The 26,283-nt window shown below is 35.5% G+C and overlaps 4 protein-coding genes across 11 annotated transcripts; 1 reads left to right on the top strand and 3 right to left on the bottom strand.

The window, feature by feature from the left end:
• Positions 1-1,851: 1,851 nt before the first annotated feature.
• Positions 1,852-7,157, bottom strand: LOC130988559 (methyl-CpG-binding domain-containing protein 2-like). Of its 8 annotated transcripts, none has more exons than XM_057912464.1 (5): positions 6,663-7,157; positions 3,914-4,769; positions 2,911-2,964; positions 2,587-2,792; positions 1,852-2,276 (listed from the first exon to the last, which is right to left on the bottom strand). In XM_057912464.1, exons 2-5 carry the CDS (start codon positions 4,579-4,581, stop codon positions 2,074-2,076), a joined length of 1,131 nt encoding a protein of 376 aa, XP_057768447.1. In that variant the 5' UTR covers positions 4,582-4,769; positions 6,663-7,157; the 3' UTR covers positions 1,852-2,073. The 8 variants fall into 8 exon arrangements, with proteins under 8 accessions (XP_057768447.1, XP_057768430.1, XP_057768440.1 ...); XM_057912447.1 differs by having other exon boundaries at positions 3,914-4,843; positions 6,663-7,068; XM_057912457.1 differs by having other exon boundaries at positions 3,914-4,763; positions 6,663-6,932.
• Positions 7,158-8,953: 1,796 nt separating this feature from the next.
• Positions 8,954-9,657, bottom strand: LOC130988621 (uncharacterized). The gene is made up of 2 exons (XM_057912510.1): positions 9,502-9,657; positions 8,954-9,399 (listed from the first exon to the last, which is right to left on the bottom strand). The coding sequence occupies exon 2, from the start codon at positions 9,393-9,395 to the stop codon at positions 9,117-9,119; it is 279 nt and encodes a 92-aa protein (XP_057768493.1). The 5' UTR covers positions 9,396-9,399; positions 9,502-9,657; the 3' UTR covers positions 8,954-9,116.
• A 111-nt stretch (positions 9,658-9,768) lies between these two features.
• On the top strand, positions 9,769-12,376 carry LOC130988630 (uncharacterized). Its single transcript, XM_057912523.1, has 2 exons — positions 9,769-10,084; positions 12,061-12,376. The coding sequence occupies exons 1-2, from the start codon at positions 9,917-9,919 to the stop codon at positions 12,112-12,114; spliced, it is 222 nt and encodes a 73-aa protein (XP_057768506.1). The 5' UTR covers positions 9,769-9,916; the 3' UTR covers positions 12,115-12,376.
• Positions 12,377-12,396: 20 nt separating this feature from the next.
• Positions 12,397-19,288, bottom strand: LOC130988611 (sodium transporter HKT1-like). Its single transcript, XM_057912502.1, has 3 exons — positions 18,154-19,288; positions 12,790-13,023; positions 12,397-12,673 (listed from the first exon to the last, which is right to left on the bottom strand). The coding sequence occupies exons 1-3, from the start codon at positions 19,218-19,220 to the stop codon at positions 12,475-12,477; spliced, it is 1,500 nt and encodes a 499-aa protein (XP_057768485.1). The 5' UTR covers positions 19,221-19,288; the 3' UTR covers positions 12,397-12,474.
• Positions 19,289-26,283: the final 6,995 nt, after the last annotated feature.

Raw genomic sequence — 26,283 nt, forward strand, 5'->3', positions numbered from 1 at the left:
TGTCTTGATTAGGGGATCCGAAAAGGTCAATTCTATCATTGATAAACCAATACTTTAGGGTTTATAATTGACAATTGGTTTTGCTTGTTCCTAACACTATGTCCGGTTTATAGAATGTTAATTTCTTGTGTGTGTGTGTCTAAATGTTTTTGTGGAATAATATACATGGATAATATTGTGGACCTTGCATGGAGTAGGCGCAAGACTTGGGATGTTGACGAATTAAATTAGTTTGCTTTGATTTTATATTTGATGTTTCAGGAACGAATGGAGTAAATGAATATTTTATTTGATTTAAATATCCGCAAATAAATATATAATTTTAATTTAAATTATAAATAAAAGTAATTTTAATATGTAAATATTTTATAAATTTAAATAAAATACAATAATATTCACTTAGATTCAATTGGTTGAAATCACTGCGCAGGACCAATTTAATGATATGTGAAGTGGAATGTCACAGTTGAATGGTTTTTGATAGTGTGGGAAAAATATCCCAACATTATGAATTGGAATGATTACTGTCGATAATGACTGACCGCTTGGGATTTTGAAGCACAATCCATCTACACTTTAATTTCCTCTCTCTCTCTCTCTCTCTCTCTCTCTATATCACACATACACACAAGTTAGTATGAAGTTATTGGAATATCGAATTCCAAAATCACTCCCCAAATTAAAACTTTAGTCTTGAGCGTCCCTAAATTAAGGGTTAGACTCGAACGATTTTCTAAACCTAGCTTTTATTTATCAATCAAGATTTTTATATTTCAATTCTTACCATCAAATGTTTACATGTTAAAATAAAGCATACAAAAACAATCATAACAACAATAGGAACAAAACTAGAAATACATTAAAAAACATGTTCATTGTTTTGTTTGTTTCTTTTTCATCTCTCAAATCCATATTTCAGTAGTCATTTTTCATAATCTCTCTCTACAATTTCAGCCCCTCCACATCCTTCAACCTCCCACAATTCATTCTTCAACACCATGACTCAATAACGGCTGAAAATAATTTATGAACATTTCAACAAATTTAACAATAGACAAAAAAAAAATATATATATACTAGTTTGATTAACCCCCTCCCTCTCTCTCCTACTATCCGCCTCAAAAAAAAAAAAGTTAGATCATAAAGTTTTATTTTCCCATAGAAAAAGTTTTATTTTTATTTTAAATATAGTTAAAGTTGATTGCAGACAGGACCTACTTAGCCAAAATAATTGTACAATTTTCTGGACGAATCTATTCATTATGAAATATGGATGACATACCATTTGACAATTGTGAAACAAATAAATTCCACCTTACACGTTTAATTTCTAATTTTCCAAATGAATCTGGAGTTGAAGTTCCTAAAGATATTCTCACTTCATATTTTTTTCCTTGAATTTTCATAGTGCAAAATTCCATTATTGTCACATCAAAGTTAGCCTAACTTTGATTTTTAAGCTCATCGTATGATCCAAGAATTCAGCAAAACTATTCTCTGTATTCTCATTTCATTTTTCAATCAAGTGATTCCATAAAGACTCTGTTTTTTTTTTTGGCTCCATCTATTCAATCTAAAATCATTACACCAAGGAATATGTACACCACCAACCACAATGTAGAAAATGGATCATTTCTCATCAATTACATTTCCACTTCGGTATTAGTTGAACTCCTCTATTGCCAAAAAAAAAAAAAAAAAAAAGAATTCTCAATATCACATCACGTGTATATTTATAATGTCATGTCATCGCATTTTGAAAAGATATAATAGTCGGAACAACGTTTTCCACTAAGGGTGTATAACCTCACATTTTTTTCCCATTCCCTAAAAGCAAATAAATTTCTCCACTTTCAGCATCGAAGCATTCTATTCAACAAAAAAAGGAAATTACATCAAGTGCAAAATAGCAATAGTGTCACCTTCTGCAGTCTAAACATAACTTTTCTTGCAGTTTGATGAGCATATCTTGTATATACATTCAAAATATAGTAGCTACACAAAACTAGACTATAGCGGAGCTAGCAAAACGGGATCAACGAGTTTTCAATCATCAAAACGACGAGAACAAAGCTAGTGAGGCTCTTCCACATTGATATCATTGTGGTTAAAAACGAAATCATCATCATACCTCCATGGAGACGATATCCTCTTCCTCTTTGGCGATTGGCTTTCAGGATTTGAAGCCGGTGCCTCCAAATGATCATTAGCAAGTGCTGGGCTGCTCAGCTGTAAGTCCGTGTCTACATCTGTACGCACCCAAGTTAAGCGAGCAACTGCAGCAGTAACGGGTAGTTTTTTGTCAAGCGACACGACTGCTTGATAATTGTAAACAACCTCTAGTTCTTAACAAATCAAGAAATCATTGAAAATTAGTTCACCAGCTAGAAATTTAGTTGGGTCAAGAAACACTAAAACATCGATAATTCTGCTTCCAATAATACATCCCAGAACCAAAATCCATTTCTATAAGAAAAAGATATGCATGTTGAAAGAACTAAGACTTCCACATCACACAATGACCATCTCCAATATTTCGGGAATTAGTGTGATGCATAAGATCTGAAATATGGAAAATATCCTTACATTCAGGTTCAGAGAAATTTCGATCATCTTCTGATGGTGGAAGATATCGTTGGTTTCCAAGATCACCAGCATCATTTTGTAAAGCAGGACGGGCGGGGGCAGGTCGTTTTCTGACATAGTTTTCTTGTAATGGTTTAGGGATTTTGAAGGAAAACCTCGAAAGACTGACCCCTTCACTCATGTACTCTGGATGTTTATCTAGGTACCTTGAATAAGCATCAGAAAACCCGAAAAAGACATGTAAGGAAACAATCAATTATTCCAAAATATAATGTCACAAAGACGTGTTATGGTAATTCCATAACAATAATGGCAAGAGCATACCTTTGAATGTCTAACACAGAACGAAGTCTCTTGCCCGAAGGTGCAACATAGTACCTGATAGGATTGTGAGAAGAAATTAAATCACAAGCAAAATACTTTTGTTAGTATCAACTGCCATTCTGAGATAACCAAAGGGATCTAAACAAATCAAGATTCTTCATCAAGTTATGATCACATGTAATAATTCTTATAGGGAGAACTCTGGCAAGTAAGGGATAAATGGGCAATGTTGGTACACGTCTTTATTAGGAAACAGAAAGCGGATTATTATGCCCATGCATGATTTTTTCCAATTGTTATAACTGTCTTTAAAAATTTAAAGCAATCTCCCAAGTGAAAGCATATCCAGCATAGAGATGCAGCCAACAAAAAATTTGAATATGGAACATGTGACAAGTGATCCTCCTCAGCTTTAGACTTCGGTGAATCCAAAGCTGACAAACTAAAATGAGTCGTGTGCCAAAGTGATCCTCCTTCATATTGAATCTCTCAATCACCCTGCTAAAGTGTACACAGATCGATGAGCATGTGCACGTGCCGGCAGTAGGGCACTTATTAATTATGAATACCAAAATAATGCAAAGATTAATGGTATAGGCATTTTCTAAATACACAAGTAATTCTTTTGTTCTTAAACAAACATTATGAGGCAATTCTTATTTTTCACTTTTATTAAAAAATAAAAATAAATTGTCAGAATCCGAAGCTATAAACTCATCATTTTCATATTCCCGTCCCCCCACCCCACCCCCAGTAAAAAGAAAAAAAAAGAAAAGAAGGAATAATGAAACCCCTCCTGTTTCATGGTAACTCTCAACTTTTAAAACACAAATTCCTTCAATTTGTAAGCTATTTGAAAGAAACATCTTCAAACTGTGAGTTCAAAACTAAGTTGTAATGTTTCAACAGAAACACCCTCTGAGCATCTAAGACCACAGGCCACTCATAGCTTAAAACTACTTCAAATAGGAACATCTAATATAGAAAAAGAATAGATACATACACATCAGCAAACCTGGTGCCTCCTTCACCTCTGATTCTCAAAAGCCTTTGCCAACCAGGAGGGGGTTGAGCAATATTAGGTTTGTCAATTGCCCAAAGTCTATCGCCATCTTGTGTTATATCAGGAGGATCATCACACGAGATGTCCGGATGCCACTCACGAGCTGTTTCACAGAAGAAGGGCTGCGCTATAATATGCTCTCGTATTTCCTCATACTTTTCTTTTGTTGGAATGAGCCTCCATTTGAAACAATTGGCACATTGAACAGTGAAGGCCCCTACGGATGGCAAAACCCTCGGCGTCCGGTCTGCAAATGGATGTGGTCTTCGTATAGGAGGCATACAATTACCGGGGTCGAGTGATTTTTCGTTATTACCAGCATCATTGACTGCAGGATCATATAGCACCATTTGATATTGAGAACTTTCAGAAGTTTGATTTCCTTCATTTACAGTGGCATGATTTTCTCCCACTTGTGCAGAACTAAAGTCCACTTGGTCCTCACAAAATGTATTCAGGGTCCCTGGCGGATCAGAACTATCTGATGCATTGTGTTCTCCTTCAGTGTTATTCAGGTGATCGGCTGGAGTTGAAGTATCACTGACATTTGTGTCTCTTTTCAATTTGATGGTAAGTTTCAAAGACTCTGGTTGCAGAGTTGCCTCCATTATCCAAGTTCCTGAATTGCTGTGCACAATTTCTCTTGCAAATAAGCTTTAGGAACTTGCAAATTCCCTTACCTGCCTAACTTGCTAAGAAGTCACAAGCACTTGCAGCCCTTTTCATATAAAGAGAGGTTCAGAAGTCGTCAACATAGGATGGACAACTTTTCCAATTTAATTGGGATACCCTGAAACTACATGAGAAGAATGTGAGTATTATCATACAATACACAAACGTATCTCCTTTCAAGGTAACTGCACCCACTATCTGCACAAACCCCCAATTAGAGGTGGTTGCACAAAAATGGCAGAGAAGTAAAAGCATATTATCAGTTGGAAATGAATGACATAAATTCTCAAATTAGATGGTGTAACAATGTCAGGGACAATTAACATAATAACCAAAATGGTGAACAAACTCGATCCCATTGAACGCTGATTTGACTACAAACACACAACTCAAGTGCCATTGCATAACATGTCAAACAGATGCATATGAGTTGACAAGCGGGTGAAACGTGGGCCTAAGGGGTGGGGCCCAGTAGAAATATGAGGCTTCATATATCCTAAGTTGCTTGAAGGGTCCATAGTACTCACATATATGATTATATAACATTACGAAGGGAACTGTGTAATTTAACGGGCCAATTAAGTATCATGCACATTCCATCTATTAGATGATATTGGAACTTTTGACGATATATCAAAAGGTTTCCTAGATGCGGTACATTGTCCTTTCCATATAGGCATTGGCTTTAACAAACTCAAAGCTTAATGTTATGGTAGTTCTAAAGATAGAAACTGATTCTTCAACGTAACTAACTTTCAAATACTAGGCAGCATAAGATATACTAGAACAGAAAGTATTCAATGTCATTAAAATCCAGTGTTAACCTCAGATGAGGATAGAACCAAGTTCCCTTCGAATAGTACCACCAAAATATTAAGCATAACCAGTAAAGACTTTCCCCAGCTTTGCGACTTTCCAGTGGTGAGGAATAGAAGTTGTCATAGATTTAGCAACAATTCCGAGAAACTAGAATTAAGTATCAACTAAAATGATGATTAACACTCTAAGATAGGATAACAGAAACGATATATCTTCTGGGAGATTAATATAATTATTCTTTCCAGTTAATCCTAAGTTAGGAGCTAGTTACTGGAACTAGCTGAAGGGTTAAGAGCACATTACTATATCACCAAGGTGGCTGATGCCGTTCAGTAGTGAAAATAGCACTCACATTAGATGGCTAGAGCCTTTTGAAACCAATTCTTTGTCCTTGAGGCAGAAACTTACCAAAGACAAAGAACAAGGACGATATATGATTCCAAAGGTAACAGAGAAAATAAATTTATCGTCCCTCCAAAAGACTTCAATTCAGCAATTTCAAAGGCATCATAAGAGAAATGGGAACAACAGCTTCACACATTATATTGCACGAGCAGATGCTTGCTACATGCACAGGACTTTTGTAACTCTGTTTTAGGCAAAGAAAGTTTCAAGCATGCCATAGCATTGACCACAGAAGAAAGTTTCAAGCATGCACAGGATGACAGGATCTTAACAATACCTTCTGCTTTACAAAATTCAAATCACAGTAATATCGCCACTGCTCACAAAAACACACATGATAACACATGCAATGCGAAAATCTGGGATCTAGAGATAACATAGCTTCATTCAAATATCACTTCAACCATGTTTTTACCAAGAATAGGGTTTTTCTAGAAAAAGAGAAATAAATGGTTATCCCAATCTGCAAAACAAGTACATACACTAGCTTAACCCTCAGTCCAAAAAATTAAATATGAAAAAAGATAACTGATAGAGATAGGCTCAAATACTCAAAACCATTCCAAGAGAAATATATATATCTACACACACATACATTTACATTGAAGAACCTTTTAATACAAAAGAAACTGTGACAGGTGAAGTGATCATGAATTTGATGTGCATTTGCACAAAAGATCCGAACGATAAGAGGGCGAAACAGATCATCATACTAAAAAAAAAATCTCGAAACGTGCAAGAAGAACAAAAAACAAAGGCATAAATTTGGAGTTAGAGTGGAAGAGAGAATTACATAGATGGTGAATATGATCGAGCGAGAGATAGAGATCTGAGGCGATAATGAAGGAGAGGCCCTGGACTCGAATCGCTGCAATATCCTATGTATATTTGAATGCAAATGGTTTAGCAGTAGGAGGAGGATTATTGTCCTCGGGAACTGAGACAAACCAAATACTCCATGTTGAAGAGAAGAAGACACAACAAATTCCTACACGGATGCTAATATTATGATTTTGGGAACTAATTTCTACTTTTCTTTAAATCACATTTTTTACGTTTTATTTGATTGAGATAGAAGATGTAAATAAATAGATAAAATTGTTGGGAAAGTAAAAAATAAAATTTAGAAATAAACAATAAAATTTGGTGAGGAATTTTGAGGTCAATTGTTGCGTCATTTTGCTAACTACTGTACTAGTTGCTTAGAGGATTTGTGTAAAATCGATGATTAGTGATATAATCATTTTTAAACAAATGGACCACATCTACTAATTTGTGGTGCCATCCTGTTCGCATTAATTTGCCTGCAATTCCTACTTATAAACCTTAATCTTTGGATTGTGGACTACATAATAGTCTATGTTTTCATTAAACTTTAATGTCAAATGATTAAATATTCCAATATGAGTTTCTCCACATAATGCTAATTCACATGCTTCATAACACTGATAGATTCGTCAATTTACGTAGTAAATGGAAAAAATAATAATTAATAAAAATTCAATAGCTTTAAATGAATGCGACTCGTCAATTTACGAGTTATGAATTTACAGGATGAGATCCAGTGTCCCATAATTTTATTTGTACCACTATGTCTCATTCTTATATTTATTATTTTAAAAATATTTTTTATAAAAATAAAATTTATTATAATATTGTGAATTATATTTAAATTTTATTTTAAAAAAAATGAATTTTTAAAAAAAGTATATACAATTACTTTGAATTTATCAATAATTATTAGCTAATAAAAGTGAAATTAATTATATACACTAATTTGATGGAATAAACCCTAGTTAATAATCACAAAATTGTTTACTAAAGCATATAAAATTAAAATTGAAGAATAAATATATAAGAAAATAAGTAAAATTGAAAGTGGAACACGAAATGAGACATAAAATATGGTACATTGAATCTCATTCGAAATCTACCCGTCTAATTTCTTTTTGGCCCTAAACATCATTTTTCTCTCGGCCTACTGGATCAATTTATATTATTCGAGTTGAATTTTCTCACTATCAATACTCTCGTAATCTCAAACAATTTTGAGGTTTATAATTTTACTATAGGGATTATAGCCAAAAAATACACGAACTTTGATAAAAGTTGCAATTTTCACCTGAACTTTCAAATTGGCCAAAATATACTTGAACTTATATTTTTTGTTGTAAATTTCACCTCGACGGAGTTCAATCATTGCAAGTTCAGGTGAAATTTACAACAAAAAATATAAGTTCAGGTATATTTTGGCTAATTTGAAAGTTCAGGTGAAAATTGCAACTTTTATCAAAGTTCGTGTATTTTTTGGCTATAATCCCTTTACTATATTATATATTCATAGAATTAGTAAAGTGGTATATCTCATAGGGTATTCCCTCCGTCCCATTTGTATTTTACCCCTTTGCCATTTTGAGTTGTCCCAATTATATTGCCCCCTTTCTTAAAATAGTAAAAATAAAAGCTCCTAAGTGGGCAAAAGTAAAGCACTCCACCTACTTAACTCATAAATAAAGGCTTTCTTAATCTCCGTTCTCAAAAGTAACGGGCCACTACAAATGGGACGGAGGGAATATTTCTTTAGGGATTATAGCCAAGAAATACACGAACTTTGAAAAAAAAAATTATAATTTTCATCTGAACTCTCAATTAAGTTAAAAAATACATGAATTTATATTTTTGTTGCAATTTTCATCTAAATTTGACTTTCAATGAAATTAGAACTTAATTGATAGTCGAAATTAAATCAAATATATTAATTTTTGTCTTCTTAGACCTCAGAACTTTTAAATATTCCTCATTATCAGAAGTTAGACCAATATCAGATGAAATTTCAATTGCCAAACTAAGCTCTAATTTCGCCGAAAATTAAACTTGAATAAAAATTGTAATAAAAATATAAATTTGTATATTTTTTTTTATTTAATTGAAAGTTCAGGTGAAAATTGTAATTTTTTGCAAAGTTTGTACTTTTTTTATAACCAACTTAATATTTTAGCTTTTGCACGGTTCATTTGATCTCTCTTATTGTCAAAATCCAAATTATGCAGTACTCCATATAACTACAAACTGAGAACAAAAGCAGAAACAAAAAGTTTAGATTAACTTTGTTTCTATCACATTCTGAGTTTCAGACACACGCGCAGGTGGGCATTTCGTCGCAGTTTTTATTACAAAAAAATTCGAAAATGCAGAATCCCAGAGTCAAAACTGAAAATAGTTGGCGAGAAGCACCATTCTTATTTATTTAGGTAGACAAACTATATTTGGGAAGTTGGCCTTTCTTAAGAAGAGAGAGAGCGTACTCGCCGGTGCCGATGAGGTCCTCGATGTTGTGGATGGACCGCTCTTCCGCGGCCACCACAAAGATGGCGCGAGCCTCCGCTTTCTTGGCCAGCCGCGCCGCGAAGTTGAACGGCAGATCGGGTGAATTCAGGCTCCTCAGTATCTGCCGGTACAACGACAAAACCCGCCCTCTGTTCCGCGCCAAATCCTCCGCAGTAGCCCATATCAAACCTTTTGCCATTTTTCTGCACAACACGCTCATTCAAGCATTTCATCAAACATGTGGACTGCACTCTAATCAGATGTCAATCATGGCAAGTCGGATCCAAATTCAAAAGAAAAATCACCTCGCAGTGGCAATTGGATGGCTGAACTTGAATCGCCACGCCTTTCAGTTGATCTTGGAAAGTGGCTTTAGGATTGTAGGCAGTTTTTGTTAATGAGAAAAGCTCATCGATACAAAATGAAAATGAAAATGCCCAACTTGAATAGTAAGTACAATTTTGTTTAAACAAAAAAAAACACCTGAATTCAATTTTGCTAGTGAGTATAGTTCAAATAAGGTAATGGCCCAAAAGAATAAATATACATCTAAAATTTGGGTTAGCCCATTCCTTTTGAATTATAACACGTGTTTTTGTCTCTCATGTATGGGCCTATGGCCTTTGAAGAGAAGGGAATGGAATTGTTCTCGCAGTTCCTACACACAATCACCCACTCAAACGATCTCACCTCAAAGCTAGAGAGAGAAAGTAGAGAAAGATGGGGGGCGGAATGGAGACCAACAAGAACCGTTGGATCGAGGACTGGGCTACTAACAGGGAGAATCTCGAGCACCACTTCCGGTGGACCCGTCGCAACCTTGCCCTCGTCGGAATCTTCGGCGTCGCCGTCCCCATCCTCGTCTACAAAGGCATCGTCAAAGAATTTGTACGTTTTTTTTAAAAAAAAATCCCCCGATTCAATTTATGGTTATGTCTTTGGTTGTGTCTGTGCCCTAACTAAGTGTTTGATGCTTCCGGTATCTATTTCGATTTTATTTCCATCTGCCCTCCCTAGAAACGCGAAATGTTGTTTTTGTATGGTCTTTAAACGTCATCTGATTTTTCACTGCGATGGGTACCGGGGAAGAAGATTAAATTCAATTCTATTTTCTAGTATTATCGTTGATCAGAAAGAAAATAAGCTCTTTCACATTTACAACTTGTTTTTCCCTATTGTTTGAAAGAGTTTGTTAAGCGAATGTTTCAAATTTAATGTGATTCAAACTTCATAATCATGGTTATTTATTGAGAGTTTGAACGTAAAACTACGTTGATGGCTGTAGTTGAGAAGATACTGTAGAGCCGATGAAAAGTTTGTATTAGGCAGGCAAGGGATTGAGTAGTGTTACTGATAGTTATCTGTAGCAATTCGTTTGGCATAATGCCTTTCATCGTTTTTCGTAGCTGTACATTCATGTTCGTTTACTTGTTAAGGGTGCAATGCACTGCCTTCCTTTTGTGTGGGTGTTTCTTCAATTAAGTTAACCACCCAATGACTGCTTTGTTATGTAAGCCATCCTTCAGTTTTATCCAGATTGTATGTTGCTTCGTTATTTTAGGTAGCAACTAGCAACTAAATCAATGCATTTAAGCCTGTTAATTTCAATAATATGCACAACTGCCTGTTCCTGCACTTTTTGTGGTTACTTTGATGTGGTGTCTAGGTAACATCGTTTGTAATAATTGTGGCACTAGTTGCTTGATGGTCTAAATTCTTATTCCAGTCTTCACAACATACTATTCATTTTTCTGCTGTCAGGCACCCAATTCAATAATTTACATTCATACTGTTTGATATCCTTTTTTTATAAATATTTGAAGCTTGAGCCTGACTTTCCCAACTTTTTGTTAGGAGATTCATGCCACCAATTTAGACTTTGTCCATGTCCATTTGTTTTAATTATCCACTGCTTATCCATGTTCCAAAAATGGTGTTATTGTCCCGGTCATGAGTTTGTTAAACGTTATGATCAATCTTCTGGTTGTTATTATTGTTTTATGGCTTGGGTACCTAGTAAGTAAAATATTGACTGTGATAGCACACACCAGTTGTTAGTTACCATGTCTCATTAGGTTTCTCTAGAATAGATACACCACTGAACATGACAACTAATTTTGCTTCTAAAAAGTGACTTGGTTGATGTGATTCCTGGTTTGAAAGTTCTTTTATACGAGGATGTCTCTTACAGTCCTTTGTAAGATTATTAAATGAAACATAAAATTTCTCTAACTCAAGTCTCTTTATGATTTAATGTGTTGTTAACTTGTTATTTAGAACGATACAAGTCTTGGCCAGTGGCCATCCTTTGGAAACAATGCCTATAGTGTCTAAGACTAGTCAATTAATTTTCTTGTATACTAATTTTTTTTGGATATTCTTCCAAACAATTATTGTGTTCGGTTTACTCCATCCAGAGATTGATGTTTATTTGATGTTTTATTATGCTGTCTTATTGCCATTGTCTTTATCTGCCCGACTGTAGGCACTAAGTCTACTATCGTTGTACTCATATACCCTGGTCACCTTTTAACCCTTAGTTAAACTCTTTGCAGCATAAATCCAATCCATGCACTGTAACATTAGGGGTATGGTTATATACTAACTAGCAACATCTTGTGTTTCTAGCTGGTTATTATTTCTTGTTCTTGTGAATGTTCGAGAGTTTCATTGCTATATTCTGTTTGATCTGTTCAACAGGTGTAGTAGGAATCTAGGAAGCATAGTGATGTACACTTTTATTTTAATTTCTTAGATAAGTGAGTAGGGTGCGGATGTGTTTACATATGCACTTTGAGATTCGCCTTTTTCATGGCCGTGAGTTACGACTTTCTTCCAATACTAACAACCTCCTTTGGTGGCAGCACATGCAAGATGAGGATGCAGGGAGGCCTCCCAGGAAGTTCTGGTTCACATGATGCGGTATGTAGTTATCTCTATAAATGTCGGCGGAATTTCCAGGATTCGTGATCTTGTGGAAAATTTACTGCCACATCCTGTTTGTCAGTCGACCCTTTTTTATATTTTTGCTGAACATCATCCTCAGTGGCCGTCGAAGTTGAACAAAATTGATGTTTTTAACCAATAAAAGGCTGACATTGTATGAAATTTGAATTGGCGGGAAGTGAGAGACTTGTGCTGAGTTGTTGTTCTATGAGGATTTGAGTTTTGGTGTTTCTACTTGATAGATGATTATATACATATGGAGTAGATAATATTAATTGATTCTGCATCAAACCTAGAAGATAATAATAGATACACGCAGTTGATATGGTATGCTATGGGAGAATCCAAGCTCTACCACCTCCATTGTTGAATTTCTTCAACCTACCGAAGAACATGACGACGATTAAAACAAATTTGCCTGCACTGCTCCATCTTCCTGCAAACCCACTCCACTCATTCTTACACTCACCATCATGCTTTATTAGTCTTTCACAACTGTATCCCATCGTAAATCCCACGTTCCCATATGCGCTGAAAAATATAAATTCATTTCAAAGTATATGATATGACATTAAGAGGCATTTACTTTTGCATGATCGACTATATATTCATTCATAAGAAATTAGTGAAATCTGTAATGAGATTACCTGATGACTTCGATTATGATGTTGAACACGTTGAAATTGAGAGGATCGTTTCTCATCTTGTGCTTCTCTGTGATGCAGACGAGGATGACGAATATGGTCAGATATGTGAGTTGGGAAAAGATTATATGATCCCTAATTTTTTTTATTTTTCTTGTGTTTTTGGCTCCTCCCCCACTTGTTGAAATGTTTTCCCCTTTCTCTATTGGCAGATATGACGTGTATGGCGGGAGATACCTGCACATGCATCAAATAACATCATATTCATTATAGGATTAATAGTAGTTTTTAACAATTTTTAAAGATAAAAAATAGAAAATATTCATTATAAAAAAAATTATAAAAACTATCTATTTTAAGCTTGAAGGACAGTTGTCCTTAATATATTCAAAACTTGATCTCATTTTATATTACTTGAATAGCAAACTTTGTTGAACATGCTTGACCTCAACTAGTGCGAGTCTAGCAATCGGACATTATTGATTGAGCATTCTAAGAAAATAAATTAATGCTCAATATACTCGATCATTGCGAGTTGAGGGCATTAGTGTAACATAAAGATAAAATAATATAATTTATATATTTATAAAATATGAATATTTGTTAAAATTTATCTTTCAAAATGAGTAGATAGCATTATTTTACCCTTCATTATATATTACCATATCTTGTCTGTTGATCTCATTCATCCAATAATTGAATTTTTTGCGTCCTTTTAAAGTTTTCCATAGGTTTTTGATGGCAAAAAGGTTATAACTGTATTTTTTTAAATACATAATATTAAATATTATGAATGTATACGGTTAAACACAAATATGTATATTGCTAAATAGAAAAATGCACTAAAAAAATTTGTAGTATGCACTAATACGATAATATCCCATTAAAATAAAGAAAAGAAAAACAAAATCCACACGAAATGCATCTGAACGGTCCAAATTTTTGTTATCAATGGTTAAGATGAAGTATTAATACTTCCTATATCCCGGCTATCTTGAGAACATTTTTTTGGGTACGAGAATTAAAAAGTAGTGTTTTGTGTATACTAGTATGCCCGCTCGTGCGATGCACGATCGATATTGAAAGTAAACGATATTTTAAATAAATAAATAAATATACATATTAAATATAAACAAATGTAAACATGGATCTCAATCAAAAATATTAAAGTTATGAACGACATAATCTCAATAAATACATGAATCTTAAAATATTTGAACTTTTTTATTTTTGAAATACCAATTAATTATTTATAATTGATATTGTGCATAAATATATAAATCATCAAATATCAAAAGCAAGTAAATGATAATGAGCATCATTATGTATCATATAATATTCTAAGATGTACAAAACTATTTATTTGCATATAGTTTAATATATTTTTGAATGAATATTTAAATCATATTTATACGGTCATTTTGTTTGAATATAAATTTTAAAATAAAGTTCTTATGCACATCCAAATAATTGATTTTGCTGAAAAAGATGAGATTTGTTTTTATAAATAAAACTAATTAATTTATTAAGTTAAAGAGTTCTAAAATGAACAAATATAAGTTTAATCTTTTTAGTTGCATAAATATTAAAAATGATATCTAATAAAAATATAAAAATAAAATAAAATAATATAGAAAAAGGAGTCAAATAGAAAGAAGATAAACGTGACATTCAAAAGAATGGATCTAGGAGAGAGGAGAGAATAGATGAGAGAGGAGAGACTGGCCACCGGGTCCTCACTTAAGTGAAGTGACCCGGGTTCGATCCCTCTTGGGAACGAATTGGTGATTGGAGATATAAGGTGGAGTTTGGTGAATGGAGAGATAAGGTGGTTCTTGGAGTGGATGGGGAACTAACTACTAACATCTAACATGACTTTGACCGATCAAAAAAAAAAAAAAAGATGAGAGAGGAGAGAGAATAGAAAAAATACTAATTTTGTGACTATAAACGATAATAACATATTTATTTTAGAATAAATTTTTATAATTCTTATATCAAATTAAAGATCTTTTCTTTATCTTTAATTTAACATCTATATTGAATATATTTTTATAAGTCAAAATTGATGAATTTTAAAAGAGAAACAAAATAAAAAAAGAAAAGTGAAGAGAGAGAAATTTTGGTGGGAAAAAGTTTACGTTAAACTCATGTTTTATATATTATATAGATATAGATGTGAAAAGTGAAAATATGAATAAAGGGTAAAACTTTTGTTAAATAAGGAAATGTCTCAAAATAGGTGGGACGCCCCCAAAAAAATGTCTCAAGATAATTGGAACGAAGAGAATACAACTTAAAGCTCGAGTGCTACTATATATCTCATCCCTATTTATATCATTATCATGCAATGAAATATTAAATTTGAGTTAATATGTGGAACTGCCACTTTCTTATAATAAATTTAAAAATTAACCTATTAAATAAAAATCTTAAAAATTAAGTAATTAGTTTTTGGGCAAAAATATAAATTTACCCTTAACATTAAAATTTAAAAATTAGCCCTTTTTCCTTATATCTCTTTCTAATAGCATGAAAATCATAATTCTCTCTCTCAAATTAAACAATACGCGAATAAACATTTCCCGTTGTAGAGTTGGAATGGTTCAAGTTTTTTCTTTAATCTTGCTTTTAGGTTTTTGATTTCACCTTACCTTTTCTCAAATCAAATCACGTCAATGGAAGTTTTGGAATTTCGGAGTTTTGTTTTTAATTCTTTTCCTTTAAATTTTTTTCCTTTTAAGTCACAGATACGAAAAGAAATACTAGTACATACGGAACTCAATGTGCGCAATTTCACCAGCGAAAGGAAAGAACTCGTGAATTTCTCTCTCGATAACTAGATTTGAAACCTGCTAAACTTGAATTGTTCTAATCCGTTAAAAAAGTTACTCCCACTGTCCATGAAATAGAGTTCAATTTAGGGGCGAACATAGATTTTAATAAAGTTATTAAAATTGTTATAAGTAGATTTCAAAAAAAGAATAAAGGTACAATTTGTAGTTAAGTAAAACAGAAAATGTATGATGTGATGATTTCAAAAATTAAATGAGACTCTTTTTTATGGACAGAAAAAATGGGTAATTAGGACTCTTTTTTGTGGACGGGGGAGTATTTGAAAAAAAAATTCAACATCAAAATCAAATAATTTCGTAAAGTAATCTGTGTTCATATCTTACTGGCATTGTTGGTTAAATTTATTAAATTTTCTTCAAATATATTCGAGAATCGCTCAATAAATTTGCGCGCGTTTTCTCAAATTTAATATTTTTGAATTCACAATCAGATCTATGAATTCATAATTTAATGTTCTTGAATTCACAATCAGATCTATGCATTCACAACTTAATGTTCTTGAATTCACAATCAGATCTGTTAATTCACAATCAAATCTATGAATTTACAACTGAATAGTTATTGTAGGTTGTGAATTCAAGTTTAAAAGCTCGAATTCACAACTAGTTGTTTTGGTTGTAAATTCGAGTTTTAAAACTAAAATTCACAACCAGTTTTATGAATTCACAACTGAATTGTTAGTATTAATTGTGAATTCGAATTTTAAAGCTCGAATTCGCAATCAACTCTATTATTAGTTGTGAATTCAAGGTTTAAAACTTAAATTCACGACTACATCTTCTACAAATGAGATTAGCATATACTAGCGTACATGATTTGCAGATATAATTATTTATGAAGCTTTATTTATTTATTCACACAAAAACTTGGGTACAATTGAATATACCGTATAATCGAGTTGACTCGCACCCAAAATAGTACTCCAAGATTATACGGTAGAATCGATTGTACCGTATAATCTCCACCAAACTCATATGCTCTATTGGTAATTCTTGAGAGAGAAAAAATAAAATTTATATACACTAAGATGATTTGAATATCCATCAAACTTATTAGTGTCGGACTTGATTAAGTATTAAAAAATTAATATTAAGCATAAGAATAAAAATGTATTAATTTTAATTATTTTTTATGTAAATATACTATTTTATACTTAATAAAAAAAATATAAATAAATAAAATAAAAAACCTAACATAAATAGAAGTTAACTCAAACCACCACCACACCACGTCAACAACAAAAACTAATCCCTTCGTCTTCCCATGCGCCGCCCAAGCTCCCCCCCTACCCCCCTACCTGCCCCTCACAAATTGCTCACCTGGCGCGCGGCCCCTCCGCTCCTCATTCTTCTTTACAAGTACAGGAAAATTACTCTCATTACGTCCCCTTACGCTCGCCAACTTCGGCTTTGCGGCTGCACAAATCTTGTCAAAATCAACGATTACTGTTGGCGTCCATTCGGAAACGCCCGTGCCGGTAGGGCTGAGCAAAACTAAACCGGAACCGTCAAACCGAACCGAGGTTTGGTTCGGTTCATGTAGAGAAAACGGTTCGGTTTGGTTTGAAAATTTTCAAACCGCCAGAAAACGGTTCGGGTTCGGTTTGAGGAAAACGGTTTGGTTTATAAACCGAACCCGCCCGATTTAAATATAATTAATAAATATTTATTTTTAAATAATTAATTAATAAATATTTAAAAATTAAATTTAGAATTTTACACTTTACATTAAATTCAAAAGTACATAAGATTTTTATTCAGTGCTTGTTCTTTAATTTTTACAAACTCTTGATTGTAGAAGTAAATGGATTTATCTAGATGTGGTAATTTTTACTTATTCATAGTACTTTAATTTTTGCTTATAGCTTTTTTTTTAAAAAAAAAACGGTTTTGGCCAAACCGAACCGAACCGAACCGAAAATTTACAGTTCGGTTTGGTTCGGTTTTGACCAGTCAAACGGTTTGATTTGGTTCGAAATTTTTTAGACAGTTTGGGTTTCGGGTTGGGTATTTCGGTTCGGTTTCAACCCAATTCGGTTCGGTTTCAACCCAACCCGCCTGAATGCTCACCCCTACGTGCGGGGTTTAGGTAGTAGAGGCAGCTGGGAATTTTGAATTTCTTTATTTTAATTTTTGTAATTAAAAATTTGAATTTTTCAAATTTTCAATATGATAAATTCTGAAATAAAATACTACTTGGATTTTTTGATAAGAGTGTTTATAACTCCCTCCCTTCACAAACAAAAAAAAATCTCCATTTTTGAATGACCACAAAATTTATTTTTAGAATTATCTATAATTTGGTGGTTCTATTCTCTACGCATAATATAATTAATTATCATTATAAATATTATTTCATCTATCTCACGAATCTTGAGTCACTTTCCTTTTTCGGCCGTCCACCAATCTTGAGTCATTTTCTTAACTGTGGTAATTTTATAAAAATATTAATCTTACAGAAATGAATAAATCGCATATTGGTATGAAAGAAATTAAATGGAAGAGAACTCACATCATGAGCACAAAGAGCAGCAACACCGCCGGCGACAAGACGGAAAGATCAAACACAGACTCACCGGCGTGCCTCGAATTGACGACCTGGAAGAGCACCGCCACCGCCTTCTGATAAACAGTCCCGGCGGCGGAGTTCCAGTCGAGGGCACAGAAAAGCACAAACTGCAAGACGACGAAGGCGAGCGCGGTGATGGCCAAGTAAACACAACGCGACGGCGAGAGCAGGTGGGCCCCATATCCGAAATCCCCGGAAGTCTTCAACATGTAGCGAAACTCCGGCATGTTGGTGGCCTTGTGTGAGAGCCAGATGGCGAGGCGCAGGAACACCGGATACAGAGTGTTCCCCATGAGAATCAGAGGGATTAGGATGAGCAGAAGGCCCGAGTTGTTCCTGAATACGATCATGTTCTCGTTGGTGGGGACGAAGCCGCAGTTGGCGAAGGTGGAAACGGTGGTGAAGATTGCAAAGACTTGGGGGTTGATGCGTTTTATTTTGAGGATTTTGGCTGCGGTTGGAGTGAGGCTTAGGTAGATGGAGATGAGTGTTGAGCCGAGTGCATGAAGTAGGACAAGATAGCATGTGATCAAATAGGTTAATATTTTTAGGGATTTATTAGAGTTATACACAGCTTCTTCTTCTTCTTCTTGGTGGATGGCGATGGATTGGGTTTGTTGATCGATGGTGAGGAGTGATTTGCGTTTGTTGATGGTGAGATGGAGTTGGAGAAGGGAGGTGAAGACCTCGCCGCCGGCGAGCATGAAGAAGGTGAGGAAGAGGAGTTGGGTGCTGGAGAAGAGCTCCATCTCGAGAGTGGACATGCTCGAGACGGTGACGGCGGAGACGGAGGTGAAGAAGAGATCCAGCAGTGGTGGTGGTGGTGATGATCTTCTTGTGTTTGATGATTTTAGGGTTAAGAAACAGAATAAGGAGAGTGTGATGAAGTAGCCGAGTTCTAACCAGAATGGGTTGAGTTGAAAGAGGAGGAAATGTGCGAGTTTCGCCCACAAACTGCACGATGCATGCTTCACTTTCTTACTACACTCACCTAACTTGAGTTTCTTCATTCTCTCTCTCTAGTGGTGAATGGTTTATTTGCAGACATAAAAATGGAGGAGTTAAGTGTATGTATAAATATATATGGCCAGCTTTAATGAGGACGATCAGCTGTCAATAATTAGCTAGGTTTGGCATTTAATTAATATATATTAATATATATAGTACTACCCAAGTTAATTCTTCTCGTGTTTACTTTATTTGATAGCTTAGATAAACATAATAGAGTTAATATTCTCTCAAACTTTAATTGCGTCGTGACTTTTTAGTTTAAATTTACAAATATGGAGTAATATGTATTGTCTTCGATGTTCACTTATTAGGTTGAGCAACGTTGAAAGTTGACTTGGTATTGAAGAATTGAATGTAAATAAAGTTGATGTATCCGTTGAAAAGAATATTGTGTGTTGCCAAATAAGCTTTCGATAATGTATGATTAGCTTTAGTTGGTCAAAAATTAATGTTTTTAGAACTGTTAAGTAAACGACGAATATAATAATATTTTAATTTATTTGTTTTTTTTTTACTTAATTTTAATTTATTTGTAATAACCCAACATAATAAGCTAATCAACATATATTTTGATGAATAGGACAATTTTGAACTTTATATATTCAATCTATCACCCAAAGCAAACCAAACACTCCCTTATGGGCGGTAGCAACACTGCATCTTCTATCACAACTAAGGAGTTATTTTCGATCATTTTAGGGTTAGTTTTTCAATTGTTAGGGTTTATAATTTATTTTTAATTAGGAGCTTGCCTAATGTGCTCCAATTATTTTGTTACATCTCGACCCCTTTCAAAAAAAGAGTTTCAAATATAGCATAGAACATTTTTCAACCTCGAAAATATGAATTGATCCACCAAAATGATTCAACTATGTTATTTAGGTGGGAATGTACATTCTTAATTACCTTAATTAAAATGAAATGTCATATAATTAAGAGACAGCTAGTCCACTCGACGAATGATCTCATCGATATGCTTGTGGAACTTACACTATTTACTAATCTAAGTTGCCCACCATCGCAAGTGGAAATAATTAATTATCTCCAATTAAATAAAATTCCCTAATTTGCTTGATTAGCAGATTCAATTTAGCACTAGAAGCAGTAAATTTGCACCGAGTATACTACTAATATTTAATCTCTTTTTTATGATTATCTCTAGGTATGTTATGATAAAGAGCTACAGTTTGTTAAAGGCCATTTGCATTAACGTGTGGATATATAATAAAATTAGCACTTCTTTCCAACTCAAAAGATTTTTTGGCCATATACGTAGGCAAAAATTTGTGGTCAATTATATATGTATATATCTACAGGTTTTCCATTTGCAGAATAGATTTTTGAATCTTTACATTATTATATGAGTTTTTGTTCGGGTTTAATTAGCAAGCAAGAATGAAAAATCAAATCTTGAGGGCGAGCGAAAGAGAGTAGAAACAGACATCATAATTTCAATTTGAGAAGAAAAGCAGGAACAAATTCGTAGCGACCACAAAAGAAAATGAGAGACAAAAAGATGACTGCAAATAAGATTTGAAAGCAGCCATCAAAAAGGAAAGGGAGCAAAACAAAAACTAAAAAGGAATGGGATGGCTTTGACTTTGAGCGTTCGATTTTCGATTTATTCAGTTAATTTAATTCGATTCGAATTTTTTTAAGCTAAATATAAATTTAATTTAATTTTAGCAAAAATTTGTTGGAAATTAGTTTTGTATACTTTTATACTTAACTAATGTGTGGTGGTTGTTTATTTAATTCCTAAAGGATTAAATATAGTATGATTTTTCTATATTTTATATAGATAAATCGTAGTATTTTCATTGTCTCAAAACCAATTTCTGGTGAGTGGGAAATGATATACTAAAATTGTGTACTACACGTGAGACCTTTGAGCTGTCGTAACTGCCAAGACCTTTGGCCTTTCAGCTGCTGTAACCACCAATGATTAATGGCTAGCCATGATGGCATCATAAAAGCTAAGGCCTTTCACCTCCCATGGTGTGGCTATATATAGCCTCATTTGTTGATGGAGTAGAACACACCAACTCACAAATTCTCTCTTCTCTCCATCTCATATCATCATCCTAGCTGCATTCGTAGGAGCATAAAGCTCAATTCTCGTCTCATCTAGTTCGCCGGAGCCTTCTTAGTTTGCGGTGCTGCTACTTTGAAGGACGAAGTCGTTTCATCTTTGGGGACGACACGCCTTACCGTGAGCACTACCGGGGCGTATCTCGTCTTGCGGAGAGAGGACTCCTCGACTCGGCTTTGAGTTTGTTCTAGTTTGTATTTAAGTGCATTTCCAGTTTTTCCGTTGTAATCTTTCTTTTGTTTTAAGTTGTGTTGTGTTTCACGGGTGTACTATCCAATAATCGCAAGACGAGATAGTACCTGTTGCTGTTCTAACTGGAAATGTCGACTACTCCTGCCAACACCTCTGACTCTGCTGCTTCCGCCGCTGCTGCCGCCGCCTCTGCTGCTGCTGCTTCCTCTGGCACTGCTGCCGCCACTGTCAACTCAACCGTTGCTGCATCCACCAATGCAACTGCTTCCGCTACTCCTGGCGGGTCTGCTGGTATGAATTATGGAGGACCTACTCCATTGCCATTCAATTTTGGTTCATTCCAAACAAGCCTTGGAGGAGATGGTAGTTCCGGGAATGGAACTAGTTCTGTTGGACCGACTATGTCGGGGTTCACGTTTGGTTCATTCCAAACTGGTGGTTCCGGGAGTGGAACTGTCTCGGCGCCGCTACAGTCTTCAAGGATGTTGCCGCCAGCCGAAAAGCCACCTAAATTTGGTGGGTCACACTTCAAGATGTGGCAACAAAAGATGATGTTCTACATCATGACGTTGGGCTTTGTCAATTTCTTGAGGGAAGACGAGCCTCCTGTGCCGGCGGAGAACGAGACCAGCTTTGTGGTGCGTGCCGGGTATGACAATTGGTGCAATGGCGACTACATATGTAAGAATTTCCTTTTGGGGGGCTTAGAGGATAGCTTATATAATGTATATGCCAATGTAAAGACCTCCAAGCAAATTTGGGAGGCACTAGAAAAGAAGTACTGTAGTGATGATGCGGGGACAAAGAAATTTGTAATAGCGAAGTACTTAGACTTCAAGATGGTCGATAGTCGATCGATCATGGACCAAGTGCAAGAGTTCCAACTCATCTTGCACGAGCTGACGTCCGAAGGAATGAACTTGCCCGAAGCTTTCATCGCTGGGTCAGTCATCGAGAAGCTCCCGCCAAGTTGGGCTGACTTCAAGAGCTATCTCAAGCACAAGCGAAAGGAAATGACTCTTGAAGATCTCATTGTCAAGCTGCGCATTGAATCTGACGTGAGGGAACGTGATAACAAGTCCAACAGCCCATTTGACGCCAAAGCCAATTTGTTGGAGAAAGGCGGTCCCTCCAACAACAAGCGTGCTCTCCCAAATGCCAAAGACAAGGGCAAAGCGAAGGTGAATGCCCCAAAATTCAATGGGGATTGCTACAATTGTGGCAAGGCGGGCCACATGGCGAAGGACTGCCGCAAGCCAAAGAAGAAGAAGGCAAAGAAGGCCCACGTTGTTGAGAAAGACTTTGACAAGTGGGACGAGGATGATCTAGCAGCTGTGGTCACAGACGAGGTCAACGTGGTTGAGAACCATGGTGGTTGGTTCATAGATACCGGAGCGACGATGCATGTGTGCTCCGACAAGAAAATGTTCTCAAGCTATACACCGGTTGAGGGGAGGAAGCTCAACATGGGGAACAAAGCCTCATCAGAAGTTGCTGGTGTTGGTGTTGTGGTGCTCAAGCTGACATCTGGTCAAGAGCTAACTTTGAAGGATGTGCTGCATGTCCCAGACATCCGCAAAAATTTGGTTTCAGGCTCCCTACTAGTTAGCAAAGGGTTTAGACTAGTTTTTGAGTCTGATAAGATGATATTGTCTAAGTTTGGGAAGTTCCTTGGGAAAGGTTTTCTTACCGATGGACTTTTCAAACTCAATGTAATCAATGTGCACCGTGCGCCTAAAAATGCTATGAATGAAAACCCTACTACTTCCTCTTACTTGGTTGAGTGCTCTGATTTATGGCATTCTAGATTGGGATATGTGAATCTAAATGCTATAAAAAGATTAGTAAATATGGATTTGCTAAAAGTAAAAGACTTTAACACTTCAAACAAATGCGAAGTTTGTGTTGAAGCAAAAATGGCCAAGCAACCATTCCACACTGTTGAGAGGAGCACTAAACCTTTAGAGTTGATTCATACTGATGTATGTGATTTGAAATTTGTGCAAACAAGAGGTGGTAAGAAGTATTTCATTACTTTTATCGACGATTGCACAAGATATTGCTATGTTTATCTTTTAAGAAGTAAAGATGAGGCCATTGAAGCGTTCAAGAAATTCAAAGCTGAAGCAGAGAATCAGCTAGGCTGTCAAATTAAGCAAGTTCGAAGTGATAGAGGGGAGAATATGTAGCCCCGTTTGAGGAGTTATGCAGCGCAAGCGGTATAATTCATCAAACTACGGCTCCATATTCGCCTCAGTCTAACGGCGTTGCTGAACGAAAGAATCGAACGCTTAAGGAAATGATGAATGCATTATTGATAAGTTCTGGGTTGCCTCAGAACATGTGGGGGGAAGCTGTCTTGACAGCCAATTACATTTTGAACAAGATTCCTCCGAGGGGTAGGGACGCAACTCCCTATGAGCTATGGAAGGGCAGGAAGCTTTCGTACAAATATCTTAAAGTGTGGGGGTGTTTGGCGAAGGTGGAAGTTCCTCCTCCCAAGCAAGTCACAATTGGACCCAAAACGGTTGACTGTGTCTTTATTGGGTATGCTTTGAATAGCAACGCTCGCCGATTCTTGATCATTAAGTCTGATGTTCCTGACATGCATGTGGGCATGACGATTGAGTCAAGGAATGCGGTTTACTTTGAAAACATATATCCTTGTAAGAACAAGGACAAGAGTAAAGCTAGTTCCAGTACTAGTGCTAGTAAAGAGACCACTAGTTCTAATCCGTCGGAGGAAGAACCAAAGTCGCGTAAGCGTCCTAGTTCTGAACCCGAGGACTTTGAACCAAGACGTGGTAAGAGAGCCAGGACGGCAAAAACATTTGGCCCTGATTACATAGTCTACATGTTAGACGAAGAACCAGAGTCAATAAAGGTAGCAATCTCTCGTCCAGATGCTCCTTTTTGGAGAGAGGCTGTTCAAAGTGAGATTGACTCCATTCTAGCAAATCACACTTGGGTGTTGGTGGATTTGCCTGAAGGTTGCAAGCCCTTAGGATGCAAATGGATCCTTAAAAGGAAGTATAAAGTGGATGGGTCGATTGACAAGTACAAAGCCCGGTTGGTAGTCAAAGGGTTCAATCAAAGGAAAGGGTACGATTATTTCGATACCTTTTCACCAGTTACACGAATCACGTCTATTCGCGTGCTTCTCGCGATTGCTGCCTTGCACAATCTAGAGATTCACCAAATGGACGTTAAGACTGCATTTCTAAACGGAGATTTAGAAGATGAAATCTATATGGAGCAACCAGAAGGGTTTGTTGTACCTGGTCAAGAGAAGAATGTGTGTAAACTTGTGAAGTCCCTGTATGGATTGAAACAAGCACCATTGCAATGGCATTTGAAATTTGATAATGTGATGTTATCAAATGGATTCAAGATCAACGAGTGTGATAAGTGTGTCTATGTCAAGGGCACTAATAATGACTATGTCGTTGTGTGTCTTTATGTAGACGACATGTTAATTATGGGGAGCAACACCCGAATAATCAATGATACCAAGAGCATGTTGAAAAAGAATTTTGACATGAAGGACATGGGGATAGCTGATGTGATTCTTGGAATGAAAATTGTAAGAACTTCTGAGGGAATTGTCTTGTCACAAGCTCACTATGTTGAGAAAGTGCTCAAGAGGTTCAATGCTCATGATAGTCGTCCAGCTAAGACCCCTATAGAGCTTGATGTTCACTTGAAGAAGAACACAGGCGAGCCTGTTGCACAAGAAGAATATGCTAAAGCGATTGGATGTTTGATGTATATCACAAACTGCACTCGCCCTGACTTAGCATGTCCGGTGAACAGGTTGATCACTATTTTTATAGCAACAATAACTGCAACTAAACAGTGTAATTGTAGTACTAAAACAGTAAGCAGAGTATCGTATCCACAGAGACTGTAAAACGAAATCACTCTATCTACTTCCTAAACAGACTCTCACAGTATGCAAGTGAAACGAAATTGAAGGTGAATTACGAACTAAATTTAACCAAATTAAAACTAAAGAGCATATAAATAACGATTACTTAACTCGAATATATGGAAAACTCTGACCCTAGGGATGTACTTTCACTAATCAACTACATGCATTTAACCTATTGATTCAATTACCAATTTTAATCCACCCCTGATGAAAGATCACTATATTATTCTCAAGCTTCTCTAACGACCACCTATGAACGTAGATTAATTAATCCCTTTTCACATTCAAGACTCCAAGGAATAAATTAACTCCAAATAGCACATAAAGAATAGCTTCACCTATCGCATTCAAGACTCAAGGCTAACACTATATCATGCATTCCTGAATCGGCTGAACAATTATCGCATTCAAGACTCAAACTGAACAGCTAGACATGTAAATCATTGATCAGATAATTCACAAGAAATTAAGCACCAGGAATCATGAATCACAAGTTGGAGGGCAAATTGATATCAATAAATCAAAAACACATAATCAATCAGCTATATACAAACCCTAGGTTCAGAATAAAAGAACTAGCCAGACATAATAAAATCAAACATAAACATAATTAAATTGAACGCAATTATAAAAACAAATTGTATAAAAACCGAATTAAAACGATTGTAGCGGCTTGAATCTTCAATCTTGATCCAAGCCTTGAAAACTGGAAAGCTAAAATATTCTAAAGCTATAAAACTGAAATATGAATGTTGGGAACTGAAAAACTAAAGCTGGGAACCCTAGATAGGTCAAAAGAAGACCTATTTAAAGTATCAGGGTAAAATACAGTGTTTGAAACCCAGAA

The sequence above is a fragment of the Salvia miltiorrhiza genome, chromosome 1, assembly GCF_028751815.1.
Source record: "Salvia miltiorrhiza cultivar Shanhuang (shh) chromosome 1, IMPLAD_Smil_shh, whole genome shotgun sequence".
NCBI lineage: Eukaryota > Viridiplantae > Streptophyta > Magnoliopsida > Lamiales > Lamiaceae > Salvia > Salvia miltiorrhiza.